At 39.9% G+C, this 20,913-nt stretch overlaps 1 protein-coding gene across 1 annotated transcript in view; it reads left to right on the top strand.

The window, feature by feature from the left end:
- Window positions 1–20,913, top strand: part of lrp2b (low density lipoprotein receptor-related protein 2b) — a 34,472-nt gene that overhangs the window by 4,528 nt on the left and 9,031 nt on the right. Inside the window, exons 9-56 of the mRNA XM_033984821.2 lie at window positions 376–492; window positions 602–730; window positions 875–1,044; window positions 1,614–1,837; window positions 2,277–2,483; window positions 2,728–2,930; window positions 3,067–3,207; window positions 3,288–3,497; window positions 3,583–3,775; window positions 3,850–3,975; window positions 4,057–4,187; window positions 4,314–4,448; window positions 4,531–4,806; window positions 5,204–5,443; window positions 5,519–5,641; window positions 5,724–5,840; window positions 5,912–6,289; window positions 6,540–6,788; window positions 8,195–8,403; window positions 8,474–8,658; window positions 8,723–8,951; window positions 9,024–9,201; window positions 9,477–9,605; window positions 9,687–9,853; window positions 9,948–10,091; window positions 10,251–10,360; window positions 10,437–10,611; window positions 10,683–10,896; window positions 10,986–11,222; window positions 11,301–11,492; window positions 11,722–12,194; window positions 12,509–12,956; window positions 13,299–13,464; window positions 13,542–13,700; window positions 14,096–14,385; window positions 14,470–14,673; window positions 14,975–15,217; window positions 15,297–15,422; window positions 15,501–15,620; window positions 15,767–15,898; window positions 15,994–16,195; window positions 16,538–16,833; window positions 18,366–18,882; window positions 19,312–19,467; window positions 19,544–19,714; window positions 19,791–20,014; window positions 20,083–20,260; window positions 20,685–20,881. Coding sequence (XP_033840712.1) covers window positions 376–492; window positions 602–730; window positions 875–1,044; window positions 1,614–1,837; window positions 2,277–2,483; window positions 2,728–2,930; window positions 3,067–3,207; window positions 3,288–3,497; window positions 3,583–3,775; window positions 3,850–3,975; window positions 4,057–4,187; window positions 4,314–4,448; window positions 4,531–4,806; window positions 5,204–5,443; window positions 5,519–5,641; window positions 5,724–5,840; window positions 5,912–6,289; window positions 6,540–6,788; window positions 8,195–8,403; window positions 8,474–8,658; window positions 8,723–8,951; window positions 9,024–9,201; window positions 9,477–9,605; window positions 9,687–9,853; window positions 9,948–10,091; window positions 10,251–10,360; window positions 10,437–10,611; window positions 10,683–10,896; window positions 10,986–11,222; window positions 11,301–11,492; window positions 11,722–12,194; window positions 12,509–12,956; window positions 13,299–13,464; window positions 13,542–13,700; window positions 14,096–14,385; window positions 14,470–14,673; window positions 14,975–15,217; window positions 15,297–15,422; window positions 15,501–15,620; window positions 15,767–15,898; window positions 15,994–16,195; window positions 16,538–16,833; window positions 18,366–18,882; window positions 19,312–19,467; window positions 19,544–19,714; window positions 19,791–20,014; window positions 20,083–20,260; window positions 20,685–20,881 — 9,840 coding nt within the window. The remainder of the gene's footprint in view (window positions 1–375; window positions 493–601; window positions 731–874; window positions 1,045–1,613; window positions 1,838–2,276; window positions 2,484–2,727; window positions 2,931–3,066; window positions 3,208–3,287; window positions 3,498–3,582; window positions 3,776–3,849; window positions 3,976–4,056; window positions 4,188–4,313; window positions 4,449–4,530; window positions 4,807–5,203; window positions 5,444–5,518; window positions 5,642–5,723; window positions 5,841–5,911; window positions 6,290–6,539; window positions 6,789–8,194; window positions 8,404–8,473; window positions 8,659–8,722; window positions 8,952–9,023; window positions 9,202–9,476; window positions 9,606–9,686; window positions 9,854–9,947; window positions 10,092–10,250; window positions 10,361–10,436; window positions 10,612–10,682; window positions 10,897–10,985; window positions 11,223–11,300; window positions 11,493–11,721; window positions 12,195–12,508; window positions 12,957–13,298; window positions 13,465–13,541; window positions 13,701–14,095; window positions 14,386–14,469; window positions 14,674–14,974; window positions 15,218–15,296; window positions 15,423–15,500; window positions 15,621–15,766; window positions 15,899–15,993; window positions 16,196–16,537; window positions 16,834–18,365; window positions 18,883–19,311; window positions 19,468–19,543; window positions 19,715–19,790; window positions 20,015–20,082; window positions 20,261–20,684; window positions 20,882–20,913) is intronic.

Here is a 20,913-nt window from a genome sequence, read left to right as displayed (position 1 = left end):
TATCATACCTACTGTAGGTTTTAATATGTGAAATACTATTAGAAAAAGACTTTTCCAAATTATTTCAATATAACACAGTAACTTGAAGGAAAAGCTATCACATGTTTGACAACTTGACACTTCTTTGTAGAGCTGTAAATGTGGGATAATTCACTCTTAATTTTATGTGTCAGCGGTCAGACAACTGGTACTTACAGAGTTTGCACAAATTCTAGTTTAAGATTAACTTTTATTAGGCTATTGAGATTTTTAGCTGTTTCAAATGCTCTTTGAGCTCTAAAAACATTACTTTTTGCAAGTACATTCCTTAATAATTAACTTCTGGATTGAATTAGGTTTGTTTGTTTTTTGTTATTTGTCAATCCTTCATCACAGGTCTTGAACGATGCTCCACATTGAGTTGCGAATATGTTTGCCACCCATCGCCTCAAGGGGGCGCCTGTTACTGCCCTGATGGTTTTATTGTAGCCAATGACAGCCGCACCTGTGTGGGTAAGAGGCTCACATTTCCACCAAAAATGTTGTTGCGTTGTGGCAAGTACTGTATTTAAAGTGAGTACTTGAGTTTTTAATTTAAAAAAAATGCTGTTATTGTCTCTAGACTATGACGACTGTCAAATCTGGGGAATCTGTGACCACATGTGTGAAGATCGTCCTGGGACCCACCACTGCAGCTGCGCTGATGGTTACTTCCTGGAGCAAGGACATGTCTGCAAAGCAAATGTGTCAAGTAAGTGTCAGATACTGTTTTATGTAGCACTTTAAATATTATAGTTTAAGTAATTTAATCTGGGTTTTATTTGTTTTGTAAATTTTTCATTGGTAAATTGGTTTTGTTTTTTGTTTTTTTTTGTTTTGTTTTTTTCCCCTTCAGCCGGACTTCCACAGCTGATTTTCACCAATGGGGGGGACGTGATGATGGCTGACATACACGGTCGTTTTGTGAGGACGCTCGTGCCCTCGCAGGGTAAAGGCTTGGCTGTGGGCGTGGCCTACAGCTGGCACAGTAACAGAATCTTCTGGAGCGACTCATACACTAAAAAGGTCTGGTCGCTTTACTTTTTAAAAAGGGCAAAAAATAATTACTATTTTATACCTTAAAACTGTAGGCTATTTGAGTTTCAAAAAAATAATAATAATTTGTAGTAAAGTATATAATTTATCTGTAGATAAACTAATAATATATATATATATATATATATATATATATATATATATATATATATATATATATATATATATATATATATATATATATATATATATATATATATATATATATTGCGGCATCAGTATTTCTGGAACTGTTTGCCTAGTAAATCTTAAAAATCTGAAATAGTAGAAAATGTCCTATTAAGAACAATGTATTTGAACAAATAAGGTAAAATGCAATAGTAATCTTGTAGTCTTGTAGTGTAGTGTTTTTTATTTGTCAAAATCTTTTATTATTTTATTATTTATTTTTTTGTGATATTATATGATAAATCCTAGTTTCTCAGTTAAAATTACCTTATGTTCTACTTCACTTTTTCCTCCTGTTACCTCCATTCTGGCATGTAGAATATATTTGTTTACAAAACAGATTTTTGATAATTGTTTCTTTGTTCTCCCAGGTCTACTCTGCCAACTATAATGGAGGTGATGTGAAAGAGGTCCTGACTGCTGCGGTTCAGAGTGTGCAGAATCTGGCTGTGGACTGGCTCAACTTCAAGCTGTATGTGCTGGAGGCGATGGTGGAGCGCATTGACGTGTGTGAATTTGATGGAAGCAATAGAGTCACACTGGTGGCTGAAAACCTGCAGACCCCTCATGGCTTGGCTCTTGATCCTACTGTTGGGTGAGCATTGTCATATTATTATTCATCATTTATATCAGTGGTTCTGAAACAATGGTACATTCAAATATTTTCTGAATTTACACTTCCAAATCCAAATTTATTTGCACTGGAGTCGGTCCACAGAGCGCACTAATAATAGTGTGTGATAATGACTGAAGACACCATTGATCGATTAAGCAACTAAAGACCTACAGCTGTATTGTTTAGAACTAGAATAGCAATTATGTAGACTTATTTTAGACGTAGTGTAGATCTAGAAGAGTCCTGTTTACCCTCTGTCCCTCTATAGACTGGGTTTAGATCTAGTGGTACTCAGAAGGCCAAATAATTTCTTAAATTGTAAGTTGTACTTGCTGTTCAATGATACATATATAACAGTGGTTCTCAAACATTTGTTTATTTTACTCTTTTTTTTCCCTCCTTTTTTTCTGTTATTTAGTTACATGTTCTTCACAGACAAGGGAATGTCCAATCAGCAGGTGAAGCTTGAACGTGCCTACATGGACGGCAGCAATCGTATGGAGCTTATCAAAGGCAGACTGGGCACACCAACTGGCATTAGCGTGGACATCGTCACCAAAAGGGTCTACTGGTCCGATAGTCACTTTGACACAGTGGAGACAGTCACCTATGACGGCTTAGAAAGGTTGATACTAAAACAAACTATAAACTTGTCAGCATCATTTTTTGGTGTTCTTGTACATAATGGAGGTCAAAATTGCAATAGTTGGTGCAATGATCAAATCATAATGTCTGCAATTATTTGGATCATAGATGTCTTCTGCAAAAAGCAAACTATTCTATATTTTAATAGAAAAATCCTGTTGCCTCTGCTGATTTTTGAAATGCATTTGATTCGAGGGGGAGTTAATGTAGTGTCTTGTCTTTAGGAAAATTGTGCTCAATGGCATAACACAGTCCCCACATCCTTTTGGATTAGCAGTGTTTGAGAACCATGTTTTTTTTACTGACTGGACAAAAATGGGTGTGATAAGAACTAATCGATTCAACGGCAGCAATCCAGTACTCCTCTATCGCACTGCAAAGCGCCCAGGCCACGTTGTGGTTTCACACTCAGTTCTGCAACCGTTTGGTAAGAAGCCATCAAAAACATTTGCTTTCATTCACAATCTTATTGTATCATATATTACTGAGAAAGTATTTGTTTTACTGAACATCACCTCAAGAATGAACATAAACTGTATGCTATTGCTGTATGCTATTTGCAGTGATGAACCCATGTGGAAGACACAATGGAGGCTGTCAACAAATTTGTGTTTTGAGTCACCGCACGGACAACGATGGACTTGGTTTCCGCTGTAAGTGTCGCCACGGTTACGACTTGCAGCCTGATCATCGGACCTGTTTTAGTGAGTTACCTAAATTTAACATATGACATATTCTTCCTCTCCATGTGTCTAAATGGCCCTTCTTGTGCTTGTGTGAGCAGAGGTGAAAGACTACTTATTAATGGCGACCTCACCGGCGGTACGGGGCATCCCACTTAACCTGTCACTGCAGGAGGACATAATCCTGCCTTTAACAGGACTTGGGACATCATTTTCTGGGTCTGCTGTAGAATATGATAGCAAAGATGGACTTATTTTCTATAATGACAGGTCAAGTGGACTCATCTACAAGTCTAACCTAACTGGATCAGGTAAGTTTTATTCAGTGTATCAGTTTTTTGTCATTGGGATCTTTGAGATTCAAACTACAAAACCTCACCTTTTCTCTATTTTCAGAGCAGCAAATTTTGACAGGTTACAGAGTTTCATCAGTTGATGCAATGGCCTATGACTGGACATCAAAAGTTTTGTTTTGGACCTCCAGTAGCTACAGAATAGTGGCTGCACTTCGGGTAACAGATAAATCCAGAAGAGACATTGTGACAGGAGTGAGAAACCCCAAAGGCATTGCAGTGCATCCTATGGCGGGGTGAGTTCTTTATTTTAAAGTGATATAAGAGGTGATGTGTCTAAAATGTGATATATTGTATCACCCATCAACAGATACTTGTTCTGGTCTGACTTGTACCGCCCCGCTGTCATAATGAGAGCTTACACTGATGGTAGCAACGCAGTTCCTTTAGTTAATACAACTCTTGGATTGCCATATGGAATTGCACTTGACTATCTGTAAGTGATGATGAACAACTACATTTTTATTTTAATTATTTGTCAATGCTGAATTTAATTGTAACTCTGTCTTTGTGGCAGTACAAGTCGCTTGTATTGGACGGATTCCCTATTGGATCAGATTGGCAGTATTAATATTGCAGGATCAGACAGACAGACCTTCAGTAATCTTGGACAAATCACACAGCCTTATTCTCTAACAGTGTATTTAGGTATGTGTACCAATAATATACCACATAATTGTCACAAACTTTGCACATTGTAACAGAACAGACAAAATATCTCCGTATGTTATGAAACAAATGTACATGTATATATATTTGTGTTAATTGTTGTAGATTACCTGTATGTTTCGGACACAAGAACCAGGGCAATTTTTGAGATGCGCAAAAGAGATGGAGGTGGAAATATTATGGTTAGACAAGGAATAAACAGTATTATTAACATCAAAGCCTATACAGCTGACACCCAAGGTTGTATGTTTAAATATGTTTTAATGCAATTTTTTTTCTGCTACAAATTAAAACTGACCCTTATCTATGTCAATAAATGCAGTGGGTAATAACCAGTGCAACATGGTCCCCAATGGGCACTGTAGCCATTTTTGTTTCCCAACTCCATCCTACGGCCGTGTGTGCGGATGCCCGTTTGGTATGAAACTCCAGGCCAATCAGAGAGACTGTATCAAGGACGATTCAGTTGCCCCTCCTGACAACTGTGGTGACCTTGCATTTGAATGTGACGAGGGTCGCTGCCGGCCCAACTCCTATCGCTGTGATGGATACATAGACTGCGTTGATCAGACGGATGAGGCCAACTGCACAGATACAGGTAAAGATAGAGCTGTGTAATATTAACAGAATTGAGATCTAATATTTTCAAATGGTCAGTAATCAATTTCTTTGTCTTTTATCAAGTGGCGTACAGCCTTGTATGTTTTAAATGGCAATGATGAGTCTGTATTGTTTTTATGTGTGCAATAATATAAAAAAAAAACAATTTATATTCGATTGTTAATCATATAAAACAACATGCAATCCCGATCTGTTACTGTAGAAGCGAGAGCTGAACTGCAATATGTATGTCCAATTGTATTATCTTCAATACAATCACAGGTGGAAAACACTCGAATTTTGATTTTTTCAAAATAATTTCCACCTTTATTTTCAAATATATTTTATTCCCTCTTTGTAGAAGTTTTGGTACCCATTGTTATTATCTTTTTCAGGGGCGACTTGCTCTCCACGAGCGTTCACCTGCAACAACAAGCACTGCATTTTGCAAAGTTGGCGCTGTGATGGTCATGATGACTGTGGAGATGGGTCTGACGAGATTAACTGTCCCACTCGTATCCCGACCACCTGCTCTTCGGACTACTTCACCTGTGACAACTTCAGATGTGTGTCCAAAAAATGGGTGTGTGATGGTGATAATGACTGTGGCGATGGCTCTGATGAACAAAACTGCAGTGAGTATTCAGGATCCAAGCAGCAATGTTTGATGAGGGTTGTTTGTTAAGTCCATTTCTGTTTTTAAATTGAAGATTCAACCATCACGACTTGCCCTCCATCCTATTTCTTGTGTCCGGACCACCGCTGCATCAGCAACTTCTTGGTGTGTGATGGAGACCAAGACTGTTTAGATGGCTCAGATGAAAAGGACTGCGGTTAGTGTCATACTGGGTCTACTTTTAATTTTAGGATTTTATCTTCTGTTAATTTTATATGCAACTTCCTTTCCAAATGTAGAGTTTTCTTGTGCCTCCTATCAATTTGCCTGTGCCAGTGGGGATCAGTGTATCAGTAACAGCTATCGCTGTGATGGAGTGTTTGATTGTCGAGACCACTCTGATGAACGAAACTGTCGTAAGCTGCAAATAAATATACTCAACCTGTTTATTATTGTTTGGGATTTATTAACAAATCTGTTTTCTCAGCCACTCGAGGTCCAGGCCTGTGTCATGACGACGAGTTCCAGTGTCAGACTGATGGCTTCTGTATCCCAGAGAAGTGGGAGTGTGATGGCCATGCTGACTGTGAGGACGGCTCCGATGAACACAACTCATGCCTCCCTCGCACCTGTAGCTCCAGTTTCTTTCAATGTAACAACAAGATCTGCATCCCCAGCAGCTGGGTGTGTGATGGGGAGAATGACTGCCGGGACATGAGCGATGAGCAGAACTGCCCCACGCCCCCGTTCAGCTGCCCCTCAGGCCAGTGGCTCTGCCCCACGGACATGGTGTGCATTGAGCTCCACAAATTGTGTGATGGTCAGAGGGACTGTCCCAATGGAGCTGATGAATCCCCTCTGTGCAGTAAGTTCTTAATACAACATGTGACACCAGAACCATTTTCTACTGTTTGTCATAACCAAAAAATAAACAGCAAAAGATAAGTAGAGAACTAAACTGTAATTGAAAATATTTAATGACATGAGTCTTCAAAACGTGTTGGCATTAACTGAAACTAAGAAAACAAACATATCTGCCCTGGATCTGAGTGAAAGCAGGCTGAATTTCTGACAGCAGCAGCTGCATGTATAATTGTACATCGTGTTTTCTTTAGATGAAGATGACTGTCAGTTGAATAATGGCGGCTGCAGTGATGGCTGTATCCAGGGTCCTTTTGGGGCCCAGTGCACCTGTCCACCGGGCTTCCAGCTTCTCAATGACTCCAAGACCTGTGAGGACATCAACGAGTGCCTCATCCCTGGGTTTTGTAGCCAGCTTTGTTACAATGAGCGAGGCAGCTTCAGATGCTACTGCTCAGATGGCTACTTCCTGGAGCCTGATGGGCGCACATGCAAAGTTGCAGGTATGAAAGATAGATAGTATTTTAGACTCAAGCTGATTTTTGGGCTAATTGAGTTTATGTGTGTTCAGAGTTAGATTAAAGACCAAATGGTATAAAGAATTGGATTAAGTTTAGTTTTAAGTTAAAGCAGGCCTCACGTGGCCTTTTTGAGTGTTTGGCTTTGACTAAAAAAAGTTTTGAAGCACCACTCAACAAAAGTTGAGAAACATTACCAATCCCAAATAATGAATTATCTCAATTCATTTATTAATAAAACAAAAAGGTTCACTATTCAGAGATTAGAGATGGGAAAAATCTGAATCAGATGGGCTGTGACGGACAGTGGCCACATGATCTAAACAACAGTTCCAAGCTCAGGTAACATCTGGCTTGGATCCTCTTTACAGAGAAGAAGACACATTTCCATGAAGTCTGAACAGCAGCACAGGCCACAGATTTAAGCTTGAAACCAATTGGTTGTTGACTACAAAAATGTTGCTTTTATTCAGATCAGCTACAGTAATTTGGATTTTTTTAAAATCATCAAAAGACGGGACAAATTTTGGTTAGAGAGAAGTGGCAGTTTTAACTCCTCGGGTATTGTCTCTTTAGAACTTTAGTCCTGAGTCTAAGCTGATAAGAGGACATGCGCTGTCTCTCTGTCCTCTCTGATCAAAGGTTGAGGTGGAACTACTATGGGTCTGGACTGAGGTCCTGTAATTAAGAGACCACCTTTTTCAGGATGGTGAGAGAATTAACCAATGAATTGTAACATGTGTTAACTCGTTGAGTGGTGATGGGGGAATATACAAATAATATTGACAATATTCACAGCATGAATCATTTACATCATCCCTCTTCTTTTTGTGAAGTCATTAGATGAGATTGTTTAATCAAACAGCAGCGTCTGTTGTGTCTTGATCATGGCAAGTTTATCTTTCAGTTGGTTTCATTCTTTTGTGAGAGGAGGTTGTCAATCGTTTCATTCTTGGACAAATGTTATATTTGTTGTGGCTCTTTTGGAGAATCCTGGTGAACAAAAGTTGAGATTGTCTCTGCTTGCAGAACACAAGCCTATCAATCTTCATTACATTGACAGCTCCAGGGTCCAATTAGAGCTGAAGGGAAAGGGGGGATGATCATGCATCCTGGGCAGTCATAGAAGGCCTTATGTAGACCAAACCTATTTGGTTTGTTGACTTAAAGTTCTGGGACTATGGTAATGGTAATGTGGGTGCTTCTCACAGTTTCATAGGTCAATCTGTAATTATACATATGCGCAGTTATAATCACAAACATTAAAACATTTGTTGAAATTCTTACGATGACTTCCTAAAGATCAATATCCATTTATAACAGCTTATTTCTAGGTAGAAAATTAAAGGCAGTCATTGCTTACCTGATTTCATCCATGTTGTTTGACTCAGATCAATTGGCTGCAGTACTTCTGGTTACCAAGCGAAGTCAGATCGTTGCAAACCATATTTACACAAACCCACCTCTCATAAGACCTGTGATCAGTGGCTCAGCAATCGTCACAGTGGATTTTGACCGAGTTACCTCCCGCATGTACTACGCTGATGCCTCCACAAAGCAGATATGGAGCGCTTTCCAAAATGGCACTGACAAAAAACAGGTAGCTATTGGGACTTGTTTTAACTTTACTGTGAGTGTTCATAGTAAATTTAAAGTATTTTGTGCTGTAGGTGTTTTCTACTGGCCTTATGGTACCAGAGAGTATAGCAGTGGACTGGGTGGGTCGAAATCTGTACTGGACTGATTCTGTGATGGAGAATATTGAGGTATCTACACTGGATGGCCGTTTCAGGAAAGTCCTTTTGACCAAAAATATTACGAGTCCCCGGGGACTTGTTTTGGATCCTCGCAACCAGTAAGACAGAAAATATTTTTGATTTCTCATTATAAGGTCAATAATGACATTTAATTATGTGCAGCACCAACGTCATGTTTTGGTCTGACTGGGGAAAGAATCCTCGTATTGAGCGGGCTTACATGGATGGTACAGCGAGGAAGGCCATTCTAACCACCAAAGTTTACTGGCCCAATGGCTTAGCTCTGGATTACTCGACAAGAAGATTGTACTTTGCAGATGCATACCTCAAGTACATTGACTATTGCGACTATGAGGGCAACAATCGCCAACAAGTCATGGCTAGTGATTTGGTATGTTTTAATAAAATAAAGTCTTATGCCATTTTTAGCAAATTCTGAACTTTTATGTCATTCTTGGACCAGGTTTTGCAGCACCCACATGGGATGACCATCTTTGAGGACTATGTGTACTGGTCCGAGCGTTACACCAGTAAAGTCATGAGGACCAACAAGTTCCATGGGGAAAATGTCACCATTGTCATGAACAATGTCTATCAGCCAATGGGAATTGTTATGGCGCACCCTATCAAACAACCACAAGGTCTAAAGAATTACACATCTTCAACTGTACATTGTAGTAATGTTAGCTTGGACAATATATCACAATCAAATAGAAATCTGAAATTTGTGGCACTTCTGAGTTTAGTCTTTGCCCTGCTGTTAATGCTCCCGAAGTTGTTTGCAATGTGCACTCTGAATATCACAATCACAATAGAAAATAAAAACACAGTGAATTTTTTGCTGGATTTTTTATCTTTTTTCCAAAATTGTTCAATCCAAGTATTAGCTTTAACAGAATACTCTTTCCTTGTTCAGCGATGAACCCCTGCAGTGAACACCTATGCACTCAGCTGTGTCTGTTGTCTGGAATGAGACCCAGGTACTACACCTGCCACTGTCAGTCTGGGTGGAAACTAGATGCAGACAAGCGTACTTGTATCAAAGGTAAACTTGTCCTAAAAATATTTACATAATACAATTGATTGAAAAAGAAAACTCATGTTGCTTCTAATTTGATATAATTAGATGAGACTCCTTTCCTAATGGTGGTGAGAGATTCTGTGATTTTTGGGATTCCCCTGGACCCAGCTGATCCGTCCAACAATGCAATGGCCCCTGTGTCTGGTGTCAGCCAAGGACAAGATATAGAGTTTGATGACCAAGAACAGTTTGTCTATTGGGTGCAAAATACAGTGAGAGAAATACAGTTTTATTCTCACTATTGTTATTTCTACTTTCTTTTTTTTAAATTTGTTTTAATTTATTATGTTCTATTTAAACTATAAGGGTTCCATTTGGCGAGTCAAGACCAGTGGTACCAACAGGTCTGAGTTTGCACCAGCTGCCATCTTGGGGACACCTTCTGGACTGGCTTTTGATTGGATAGGTCGAATGATGTATTACACAAATCCAACTGCTAAAACTATTGAGGTAAACCAGGGCCAATTTGTATGGTCATTTTTTTCATTCCTTCAAAATCAACCCTCATATTTATGTACGGTATATTATGCACGTTGTTCATACATTGAATCAGTGCCTTATGTGTAAACTTTTTAAAACTTATAACTTAATATTGTAAACTGCATGTAGGTGATTCGTGTGGATGGGGACCAGCACTACAGAAAAACGCTCATCACATCCACTGGAAAACCAGAAGCGGTTGGATCACCACACGGAATAGTTGTGGATCCAGCTCGAGGGTAAACAATCTGCAAAGCTGCACATTCGTTTTTTTTTTAGTTGATGGTTGATTTCTCTGATACTTTTCTCAAACAGGAAATTGTTTTGGTCCGATAAGGGTGCAAACGGAGTCCCTGCTAAAGTCGGAAGTGCTGACATGGACGGTACCAATCTCAGGAACCTTTACTTTGAAAATCTGGCTAACATTGGCTTCCTCGCTGCTGATATCTCAGCTAGTAAACTCTACTGGGGTGTTTCGGGCTCTGGAATAGTACGTAGAACAAATAGGCCGTTTAGTTATAATTCATTTTAAACAAATCTAAACAGATTTTTTTCTGCTAGATTGAGTGTGGTACAATGGATGGGCAGAGTCGTGTGAGAGTGGTCAGTGGTCTTTCAAATCCCTGGGGACTCACTATTCACCAGAACTATCTGTACTACACCGACTCGGACTTGGAGGTCATTGAGAGAGTGGACAAAGACACTGGGGCCAATATGGTGGTCATGAGAAGTGGCATGTCTGGTCTGCGAGCTCTCAGAGTCCACGCCAGAGACAGTTAGTACATTCAAAACAGTTCTCCGCTCTTGAAGGTACACTATGCTATTATGGATGTATTGTGATATTACTTTGCATTTTATTTTCAGATTCAGCAGGAACCAGCAATGCCTGCAGCTCCAACAATGGTGGTTGTCCTCAGCTTTGTTTACCCAAACCAAACAACCAGAAAACCTGTGCCTGCACCACTGGCTTTAACCCCTCACATGACGGCTCCCACTGCGAACAGTTCGAATCCTTTGCTGTTGTTGCAAACTCCAAACACATCCGAGGCTTTCACATCAACAGTTCTGATCACTCTGAGGCAATGGTCCCTATTGGTGGACGTACGTTTGCCATTGCACTGCACACAGTCTTTATATGATATCACTGAAAACTATTAACTCTACCTATTTTATCTTTAGCATCATATTCAATCAAGGACAGGATCGACCTCCATATTGAGTCCGGCTTTGTTTATTGGACTGACAACAGCACTTCAACTTCCTACAGGGGGATTTTCAGGGCCAAAACAGATGGTGCACAGTACAGTCGTGTAGTTACTTCTGGCATTGGAAGGAGGGGTATCCAAGGCATTGCTGTTGACTGGATTGCAGGTAGAATTTACCATATAGAAGTCTGAATAATTGAATAATAAATAATTATTTTCGCAACAAAGTAAACCACATAAAGGAGACCACGTACATAGGCAAGTTTGGTATAGGTGGTCTTTTATCAGTTGCAATAGCTTAAATTAGAGATATTTGGTTCATACTTAGCAGATAGGAGCTGTGTCGGTCTAGTTATAGTCATTTAAACAAAGCATCTTTTCTTTTGTATTTATAGGCAACTTGTACTTCACCAATGCCTTTACAAGTGAGACACTGCTGGAAGTCTTGGCTATAAACACCAGTTACCGAATGATCCTCCTCAAGTCATCCCAGGATCAGCCCAGTGACCTAGCAGTGAGCCCTAAGCTTCGCTATCTTTTCTGGACAGATGCCGGACAAACCCCCAAAATAGAGCGCGCTTTTCTGGATGGCACCAACCGGACAGTCCTGGCCTCAGAGAGCTTAGCGTCACCGCGAGGGTTAACTGTAGACTACACCAACGACTTCCTGTATTGGACGGATGACGTTCTTGATATGATTTCTTGTATGGCTGCAGATGGCACTCAGAGGCAGATTATCAGATATGGGAGTCGTCTTCCTGCCCCAACAGCAGTGTCCATTTTTGGGAACAATATGCTGTGGGTGGACAGAAAGTTAGGCAAACTCTTCCAATCCAGTAAGGATCCAACCAATACTGATCAGCCAGAGGTAAGAATTTATTAGAAATAAATGTAGCTTAGCATAGTATAACTAGTCGAATTGAATAAAAAATTAACCAAAATTTTAAAGTAACACACTTATTAAGTTGTAGTAGACCCCTTAGCATACAATGTTTTTCCAATTTTAAATATATGGATATATGGAAAAATGTTATTTTAAATGGTTTGCAGTGGTCCAAAATCATTCCTTACCTACCTTACTCATCTGGGCAACCTTATTATTCACCACGATGACCCAGAAACGTTTTATAATTAGGTCAAACCCAGTCTTCTCTAATATTATATTTTATTCTTATTAAACAGGTGATAAGAGACAATCTCGCTGGCCTAATGGACGTGGCTATCTTTGACGTTCATGTCCAGCCCATAGCAGCTCATCAGGTTGCATTTAACCCGTGTCTAGAAGATAATGGACGCTGCCAGCAGCTCTGCTTTGCTCTTCCCAACCAGGAAAGCCCAAAGTGTGGCTGTGCTCACGGATCTCTCCTTAACAATGGAGTCACTTGTGGCTATGGGTTGGATGAATTTTTAATCTTCACGACTGATGTCAGTCTCAATAGTCTCAGGTTAGACCCCCAGGACCACAGCACCCCTTTTCCAACTGTGACTTTAGGCAGCCAAGTCATGGGAACAGATTTTGACGCCAAAGGAAAGCGGATTTTCTTCACACAGTACATAGGTTATGGTCGCAGCAGAGTTGGCTACATCTCAACCACGTCCATCAGTGCTCCACCTGTGATTCTAGCATCAGGTCAGTGACACAAGTAATGACAAGTAATTGTTCTGTATAGGATAGGCCTATACAGAACAATACAAGTAATTGTATGGTTCTGTATAGGCCTGTCATGACAGTTACTATAAAGATACAATAAATAAAAAACTGGAACTATGTTTTTAGGGGGCCAATATTTACTGTGTCTATGTTTTCTTATGGTCATTAGTGAGAATTTATTTATGTATTTTGTAGTTTGATAAGATTTTAATAATTATTCATTACTACTTAATTACTGATGTGTGACTCATAGATACAGAATAAATACAAAATGTTTAATTTAACATGTTTATTTCTTATATTTTATCTTGTCAATTTCAGACTTGGATGATCCAGAGGGCGTAGCCTACGACTGGATCAACAAGCGCCTCTACTTCACCGATTATATCAAACGCTATGTTCTGTCCATGGGGATTGATGGAAAGAACTACTCAATTATAGCTCATGGAAATCGGCCTAGAGGCATCATTGTAGATCCGTGCTATGGGTATGGTTGTCCCAGATCATAGACAGATATCTTATGACTTACTTTGAAAATCCAATTAATTATATTTATCTCCATAGATATGTGTACTGGACTGACTGGGGGTTCCCAGCCCAGATTGAGAGAGCCACCCTTGCTGGAAATTTCCGGATTCCAATTGTCAACACAAGTCTCACAACTCCCAATGGACTGTCTATTGATTATGAGGAGAGGATGCTCTACTGGGCTGATGCCACATTGTATGTGGTTGTTATAAGTAGAGCTTTAACAATTAAACAAATAATTGTGACAAGTCGAGTATAAAATAAGGAATCATATATTGAAAAAAATGTGATAGTTAATTAGGCACTTTTTTTCTTTTTTAACATATGCCAAAAGACATTTTATAAAAGGAAAGTTGCATTATTTAATCAAAATGTTACTCTCCAAGCCTCTACTCACCACAATTTCAGTCTTTATTTGGTCAATAATGTTTTTTAAAAAAAAAGTACAATAGAAATAATCATTTCACTAAAAAAAGATTGATAGTTGATGACTATTGATTACTAAAATAGTCATTAGTTGCAGTTCTAGTCAAAAGCTTTGTCAATTTCAAATAAAGGGGTAACCTGAACTTTTCTCTCGCTTTCCACAGGGACAAGATTGAACGGTCCACTCTGACTGGTGCAAATCGACAGGTGATCCTGTTGGGAGTCCAGTACCCTTTCTCACTGACCGTCTATAAGCAGGACATTTTTTGGACAGACTGGACCGAAAGAGGAGTGTTTAGAGCTGGAAAGGAGGATGGCTCAGACTTTGCAGTTCTCGCTCAAGAGCTGCAGTATAGACCAAACGATATCCATGTGTATTCCCCCGCAAAACAGGAGAGCTGTAATAACACCTGCATGCAGTTTAATGGAGGCTGTAGTCATGTATGTGTGTCAGGTAAGAGTTGAATCCAAACACATTATTTAGCTTTTTAACACAAAATATAGAAATAAATTATATAATATTTGAATTATTTCTCAGGTCCGTCAGGTCCTGAGTGCCAGTGTCCACATGAGGGAAAATGGTACTTAGCCAATAATGGGAAAGACTGTATTAAAGACACTGGGGCGCGCTGTCCTCCGGAGCAATTCACCTGTTTGAATGGGGACTGCATCTCTATGCGGTGGAAGTGTGATGGCTACAACGACTGTGATGACAACTCCGATGAGCTGGAGAGAGTGTGCGGTGAGAAATAACAACTAATTTTATTGCTACTATCAACTATTGTAATGTTCTCACTTGAAATGGGGTTTAGATGACTTACTGTCCATACTCCTTCCTAAGCCTATGTTATGTATTTATTGAAAGGTTTGCATATTATAGCTACATTTAGCTACATTTTTTTCAATAATATAATTCCAATTACCACAGTAGAACTTCCCTCTTCTGACTTCTTCTCAACACATTTTCATTTTAAAGTCAGATGCTGTTCTGTACATACTAAAAGTCATATTACTCCATCTTTAATTACTGATTTTGCCTGCAGCCTTCCATACGTGTTCAGCGGTGGACTTCACGTGTGACAATGGCCGCTGTGTGCCGCTCTCTTACACATGTGACTACACAAACGACTGTGGTGACAACAGCGACGAAAGGGGGTGTCCGTTCCCCACCTGCAACCCTGCTACTGAGTTCTCCTGTGCCAACGGGCGATGCATCAGCTTAGCCCTGGTTTGTGACGGCCACAATGACTGCAGAGACAACGCCACCTCAGATGAAATCAACTGCCGTGAGATTTTATATTCTTTACCAGAAAACACTTTTGTCTGCTTTATTACCAGATTAAATGTTGTGTACTCTTTTTCCAGCTGACAGAACATGCCCTGCTGGTCAAATTAAATGTGAAAATACCAATATCTGCATTTACCCTGATTATTTGTGCGATGGCAACAACAACTGTGGAGACAACAGTGATGAGAATCCACTCTTCTGTGGTAAGTTCCTGCTGTTTTGCTTAGTTTTGCTTTAAAGACATGATTATTATTGCTCAGCGTGTGATTTTGTTTAAACAGCGGGTCGAACGTGCTCTCCAAGCCAGTTCCGCTGTGATGGAGGGAAATGCATTCCTCAGGCTTGGGTCTGCGATAACTTTAAAGACTGCAGTGATGGGACCGATGAACCTCCATCTTGTAGTGAGTGATGCACATTTATTTTATAGTTGTTCTTAGATACTAAAATGCCTTTCAGAACATTTCTAAAAGCAACCAGTAACATCACTTGCTTAATTCAGATCAAGAACTAACTGAATATTATTTGTCTGTCTTTTGTTGTTGTTCAGAGGATATAATCAGAACATGTGGTCCAAGCCAGTTCACCTGTACTAGTGGAAACTGCATCCCTCAGTCCCTGGTCTGTGATGGCAACAACGACTGTGGGGACAACAGTGATGAGGCTTTAGAATTACAGTGTGGTAAGACCATGAGAAAAATCTATGTTGTTGGTGTTTTTTGATAAAGCCTCTTTCATTTATAATAATAATAATAATACACTTTTTGTCCCCTCTAGGTCAGCGCACATGCAATACAAACCAGTTTACCTGTCCGACATGGTATCCTGGCCACCCGCAATGCATTCCTCTTACTTTCGTTTGTGATGGAGAAAAAGACTGCGCCAATGCGGCTGATGAGCTCCAAAACTGTCCAAACAGAACTTGCCACATGAATGAGTTTGCCTGTTCCAATGGACGCTGCATCTTCTTGCCTTTCCAGTAAGTACAAGCTTATATAGAGCTCAACAGTGACTCCCCACCCCATAGTTCCATTCATTTTTCCCGTAGACTTTCACGAAAAAAAGTCTGTTTCTGAAACTTTATAAACCACTACGTTTTTGCTTTTTTTGGACTTAAAACAATCCCTTTATAGATATTAGTTACTATATAGCTGGTTAGCCTCCATCGTGCTTTCAAACACTTGATATTTGAGATTTCAAAAAAGTCTATGGAAAAAATTAATGTAAAAATTATCTCTAGAACCAGAGTGGACTTTGAAGTGGGCAGGAATGTTGAGCTCCATAATGTGTTAAAATTCTAAAAGGGCTGCTTCTCCTCCAGCTGTGACCGCGTAAACGACTGTGGTGACGGCAGTGATGAGCTGGGCTGTACCTACGACACTTGCTCCTCAAACCACTTCACGTGCAAAAACGGAGCATGCATTTGGGGCACTTACATCTGTGACGGAGAGGTAGACTGCCTGGATGGCTCTGATGAGGAAGAGAGCTTGTGTGTGACACCTCAACCCACCTGTGCCCCCAACCAGTACCTCTGCAAGTCAGGAGAGTGCATTGACCTCCACAAGGTGTGCAATGGACAGAAGGACTGTTCAGACAGCAGTGATGAGAAAGGCTGCGGTAAGAAACATATTTTTCATTTTGTTTGTTAACTTTTATGCAGTTTACAAATTTGACAAACTTCTGTTATCTTACTCATTTTATAATGATTAGGCCCAAGTGTGTGAAGCAAGAATGCTTTCTGAAAATGTGCAGTTTATTAGATTTTTTAAATGGGAACATTGTTTTTGCATCAGAATATTGGTGAGCTTCTGACACTTGGGCCTAATAGTATCATAAAGTCATGAAAAAAAAAGACCCTTCAGCACCTCCACACACACTAACAAAAAAAAATCATCATGAGATAGGAACAATGCCAAAAAAAATTGACCATAGAAGTATGAAACTTGGTACAGAAGTAGATAATGATAAGACAAGTAAAAATATTACTACGGCAACAGTGTCTGCTCAACCAGATGCCTGCCATATTGGATTAAAATTTGCTAACTCAACAGTTTTTGTAAACGTCATACTTTTACTAGTTCCTCCTCGGGCGTTCACCTGAACAAGCTCAAATTTGTAAATTTTCTCAAAGAATGGGGCATCAAATGTTATCCAACACTGCAATATTTATATTTATTTATTTTTATTTTTTATAAATTGCTTCCATTTGCACATACAAACTCAAATTTAAGTGAAATTTGAATCAGTTGTTAAACTCCCTGCCTCTTTAATGTGGGGAAAAAAGCCATATTAGCACCACCCACAGATTGAAACAAATTTAATATGGAGAGAAAAAAATGTTTTTCAAAATTTTCTGAAATTTTACAAACTGTTTTTTTTTTAATTAATTTTTTTTTTGCATCCAGATCACAAAAGTCAGTGACACCCATGTCATATTTCTTACGGTGTAGCCATAGCAATGACAGAAAGTTATTCTAATGGTAAAATCACTAAATTTCACAGTGGAATACAAATTGTAACTAATTTTTGATGCACCACATCAAAAAATTGGGAAAATATCTGCTCTCCCCAAAGGGACATCCCAACAAAAACTTTGGCATAGTCAAACCACATTTGGTACACAGATGCAACATGGCATTAGGAACAAAAAAATATATAAACCAGACCAAACCAGAAAGTCCACTATATTGGATACATTTTCATTTATTAAACTTTTAAAACAAGCGCAACCTAAAATGTGGGCAAATTTTCAAAAAGGCACATTAGCGCCTCCAACTTGGTGAAAGATGAAATACACATAAAAATGATAGTGGACATAATGCAATCTGACCAAGGAATAGATGGATGTTCCCACTATACTTACCAATCTAGCCCAGAGAAAAAAGATTGAAATAGGGCAAGTTGGCACTAATGATGCGTGCAGATATATTTGTTAGTGTTATTGTCCTATTGCAGCTGTTTTTACACTCTGCTCAAGTGTAGATGAAAGACTATATCCAATATTGGCACTTTTTTAAATTAATGTGCATTTTGTCATGCTTACTGAAATAAATCAAATTAATAGTCTTAATGTAAATATTTTTTAGACGCTTAAGCCTTCTTGACTTTACAAAAAATGATAAATGTTGTTTTCTTTCATTGCTGTCTAGGAATCAACGAGTGCCTCAACCCATCTGTCCATAAATGTGCTCAGATCTGCACAGACACTCTCACTGGTTACTACTGCTCTTGTAACCCGGGGTACAGACTGATGCCTGATGGGAAAGCCTGCGAGGACATAAATGAATGTGAGAGCACGCCCTCTGTATGCAGTCAGCTTTGTGACAACACTGCGGGCTCCTACTTCTGCAAATGCGCCCCCGGCTACATTCGAGAACCGGACGGCCGTACCTGTCGCCAAAACAGTGGCATCAACCCATACCTGCTCTACAGTAACCGCTACTACATCCGCAACCAGACCACCGATGGGTCACAGATGAGCATCGTGCTGCAGGGGCTGTCAAAAGTCGTAGCTTTAGACTTTGACCATTCAGAGAAGAGGCTTTACTGGTTAGATGTTGGAGTTGGGAAAATGGAGAGAATGAGTCTGGATGGGACCGGTAGAGAGATTCTAGCAAACACAAACGTGGTTGGAGCAGAGGGTATTGCTGTGGATTGGGTTGGCAGGTACGTGTGTGAATATGTGTTTTGATAGTAGGATTAAACAAAAATAAATTGTTTCTGTAGATAAACCTTAAAGGTGCACTATCACACTTTTCTGGGGCAGGGTCCACCATCTGGGAAAAATCTGGGAAAGGCAACCTCGCTCCCATTAACAATGCATGTTTTTAAAGATATTTTGGACTAATCAAAACAACTGTAACTGAATAAATGCAAGTTAGATATGTTTAATTGCATACTTGGAAAAAAATCAAGGCAAACCAATAACCTCTACATGGAGACAAGGTTGTGGACACTCGACCAGAAAGTTACATAGTGCAGCAATCTTTGTAGTTCACAGGTTTCCATAGTGAAGAAATATAGATTCAGTTGTCTTGAATGAACCTTTCAAAAACTTGACAGGACACTCATTAACAAGTGCCTTTCCTCTTACAGAAAGCTGTACTGGACAGACAGTTTCTATGGCTCCCTTCATGTTATGGAGCTGGATGGACGCTACAAGAAAAAACTCATCACTGGACATTTCCAAGATGGAAACAACACTTTTATTATCACTCGACCTCGAGCTGTTGCTGTCAACCCTAAACACGGGTATAACAAACAAAACAACTGACATGACAAGTCTGTTTAGTTTGTGTAATCTTTGGGGATCTCCCTGTTTTTTCAGATGGTTGTATTGGACAGACTGGGCAGATAAACCGTTTATTGGCAGAGCGGGTATGGATGGAAGCAACATCAGTGCCATCATCACAACAAAACTGGAGTGGCCTAATGCTTTAACTATAGACTACACCACCAACAAGATATTCTTTGCTGATGCTCATCTTAGTTATTTGGAGTTAGTACATTTCCTCATAAGCCAATAAGTTTGAATTGCCTGGTAAAGATTTATTAATTTAACCTTTTGTTTGTAGCTTTGCAGACATGGATGGTAAGAACCGCCATCGGGCCATAGCTGGGGCCCTTCCTCACGTGTTTGCGATCTCCCTCTTTGAGGACTGGGTTTACTGGACTGACTGGAACACGCACACTGTGGAGAAGGCCCATAAGTACACAGGAGCCGACCGCACAGTAATGAACAACAATACACACCGACCTTACGACATCCACGTCTACCATCCGTACAGACAACCCCGGAGTAAGACGAATACCTCATAGTTTCATGTTTTAATTTCTGTAAATAATTTTTGTTGTTGTTGTTCTCAGGTGAAAATCCATGCACTTCCCATCATTTGACCTGTAGTCACCTTTGTCTGATCAAACCTGGAGGACAAGGAGCTACTTGTGAATGTCCCGATCACTTCATTGGTCTAATGGTGGGCTTCAAAGTCCAGTGTGTCGCAGACTGCTCCAGTACACAGTTCAGATGTGGAGACAATGAGAAGTACGTTTTCGATTAAGCATGAATTTAAAACCTAAAATCTTTAGCAAACAAAAATATATTCTATTACAACTAAAATATAGAACCAGAGACGGAGCTCCCTCACCTTATGACTTGCTCAGATTGCACCCGGTACAGCTGCGACTCCTGTGTCAGAATGAACCGGTGGTCTGCTGAGCTGTTGCGGTCACTGCCTTTGAAGCTGCATGTGCAAGACCATGTGTTGCACGATAACTATAACTATAATTATATAAAAAAGGAAAAGGCTCTGGCGTCTGACAAAAATAGACTCCCAACTAGAGATAGACTGGTTGTCCTGTATATTGGGCTGATATTTGCACTTTTTAGCGCATCGGTTATCAGCCTTTAATCTCCAGCGGACACTGACTTAACTTATTTAACTTTGACTTTTGTGCTTCTTTTTCAGATGTGTACCGATCTGGTGGAAGTGTGATGGTCAATCGGACTGTGGCGATGGCTCAGATGAACCACAGACCTGCCCCCCTCGATTCTGCCCCATCGGCCAGTTCCAGTGTCAGGACGGAAACTGTACCCACCCCGGTTTCATTTGTGATGGCCACGCAGACTGTCCTGACAAATCAGACGAGGACGCCGCTCTGTGTAGTACGACAAGAACTGCACCAGTGTTGTCATGA

Source organism: Periophthalmus magnuspinnatus, chromosome 19, assembly GCF_009829125.3.
Source record: "Periophthalmus magnuspinnatus isolate fPerMag1 chromosome 19, fPerMag1.2.pri, whole genome shotgun sequence".
NCBI classification, from domain to species: domain Eukaryota; kingdom Metazoa; phylum Chordata; class Actinopteri; order Gobiiformes; family Gobiidae; genus Periophthalmus; species Periophthalmus magnuspinnatus.
This window is presented reverse-complemented; position numbering and strand designations above follow the sequence as displayed.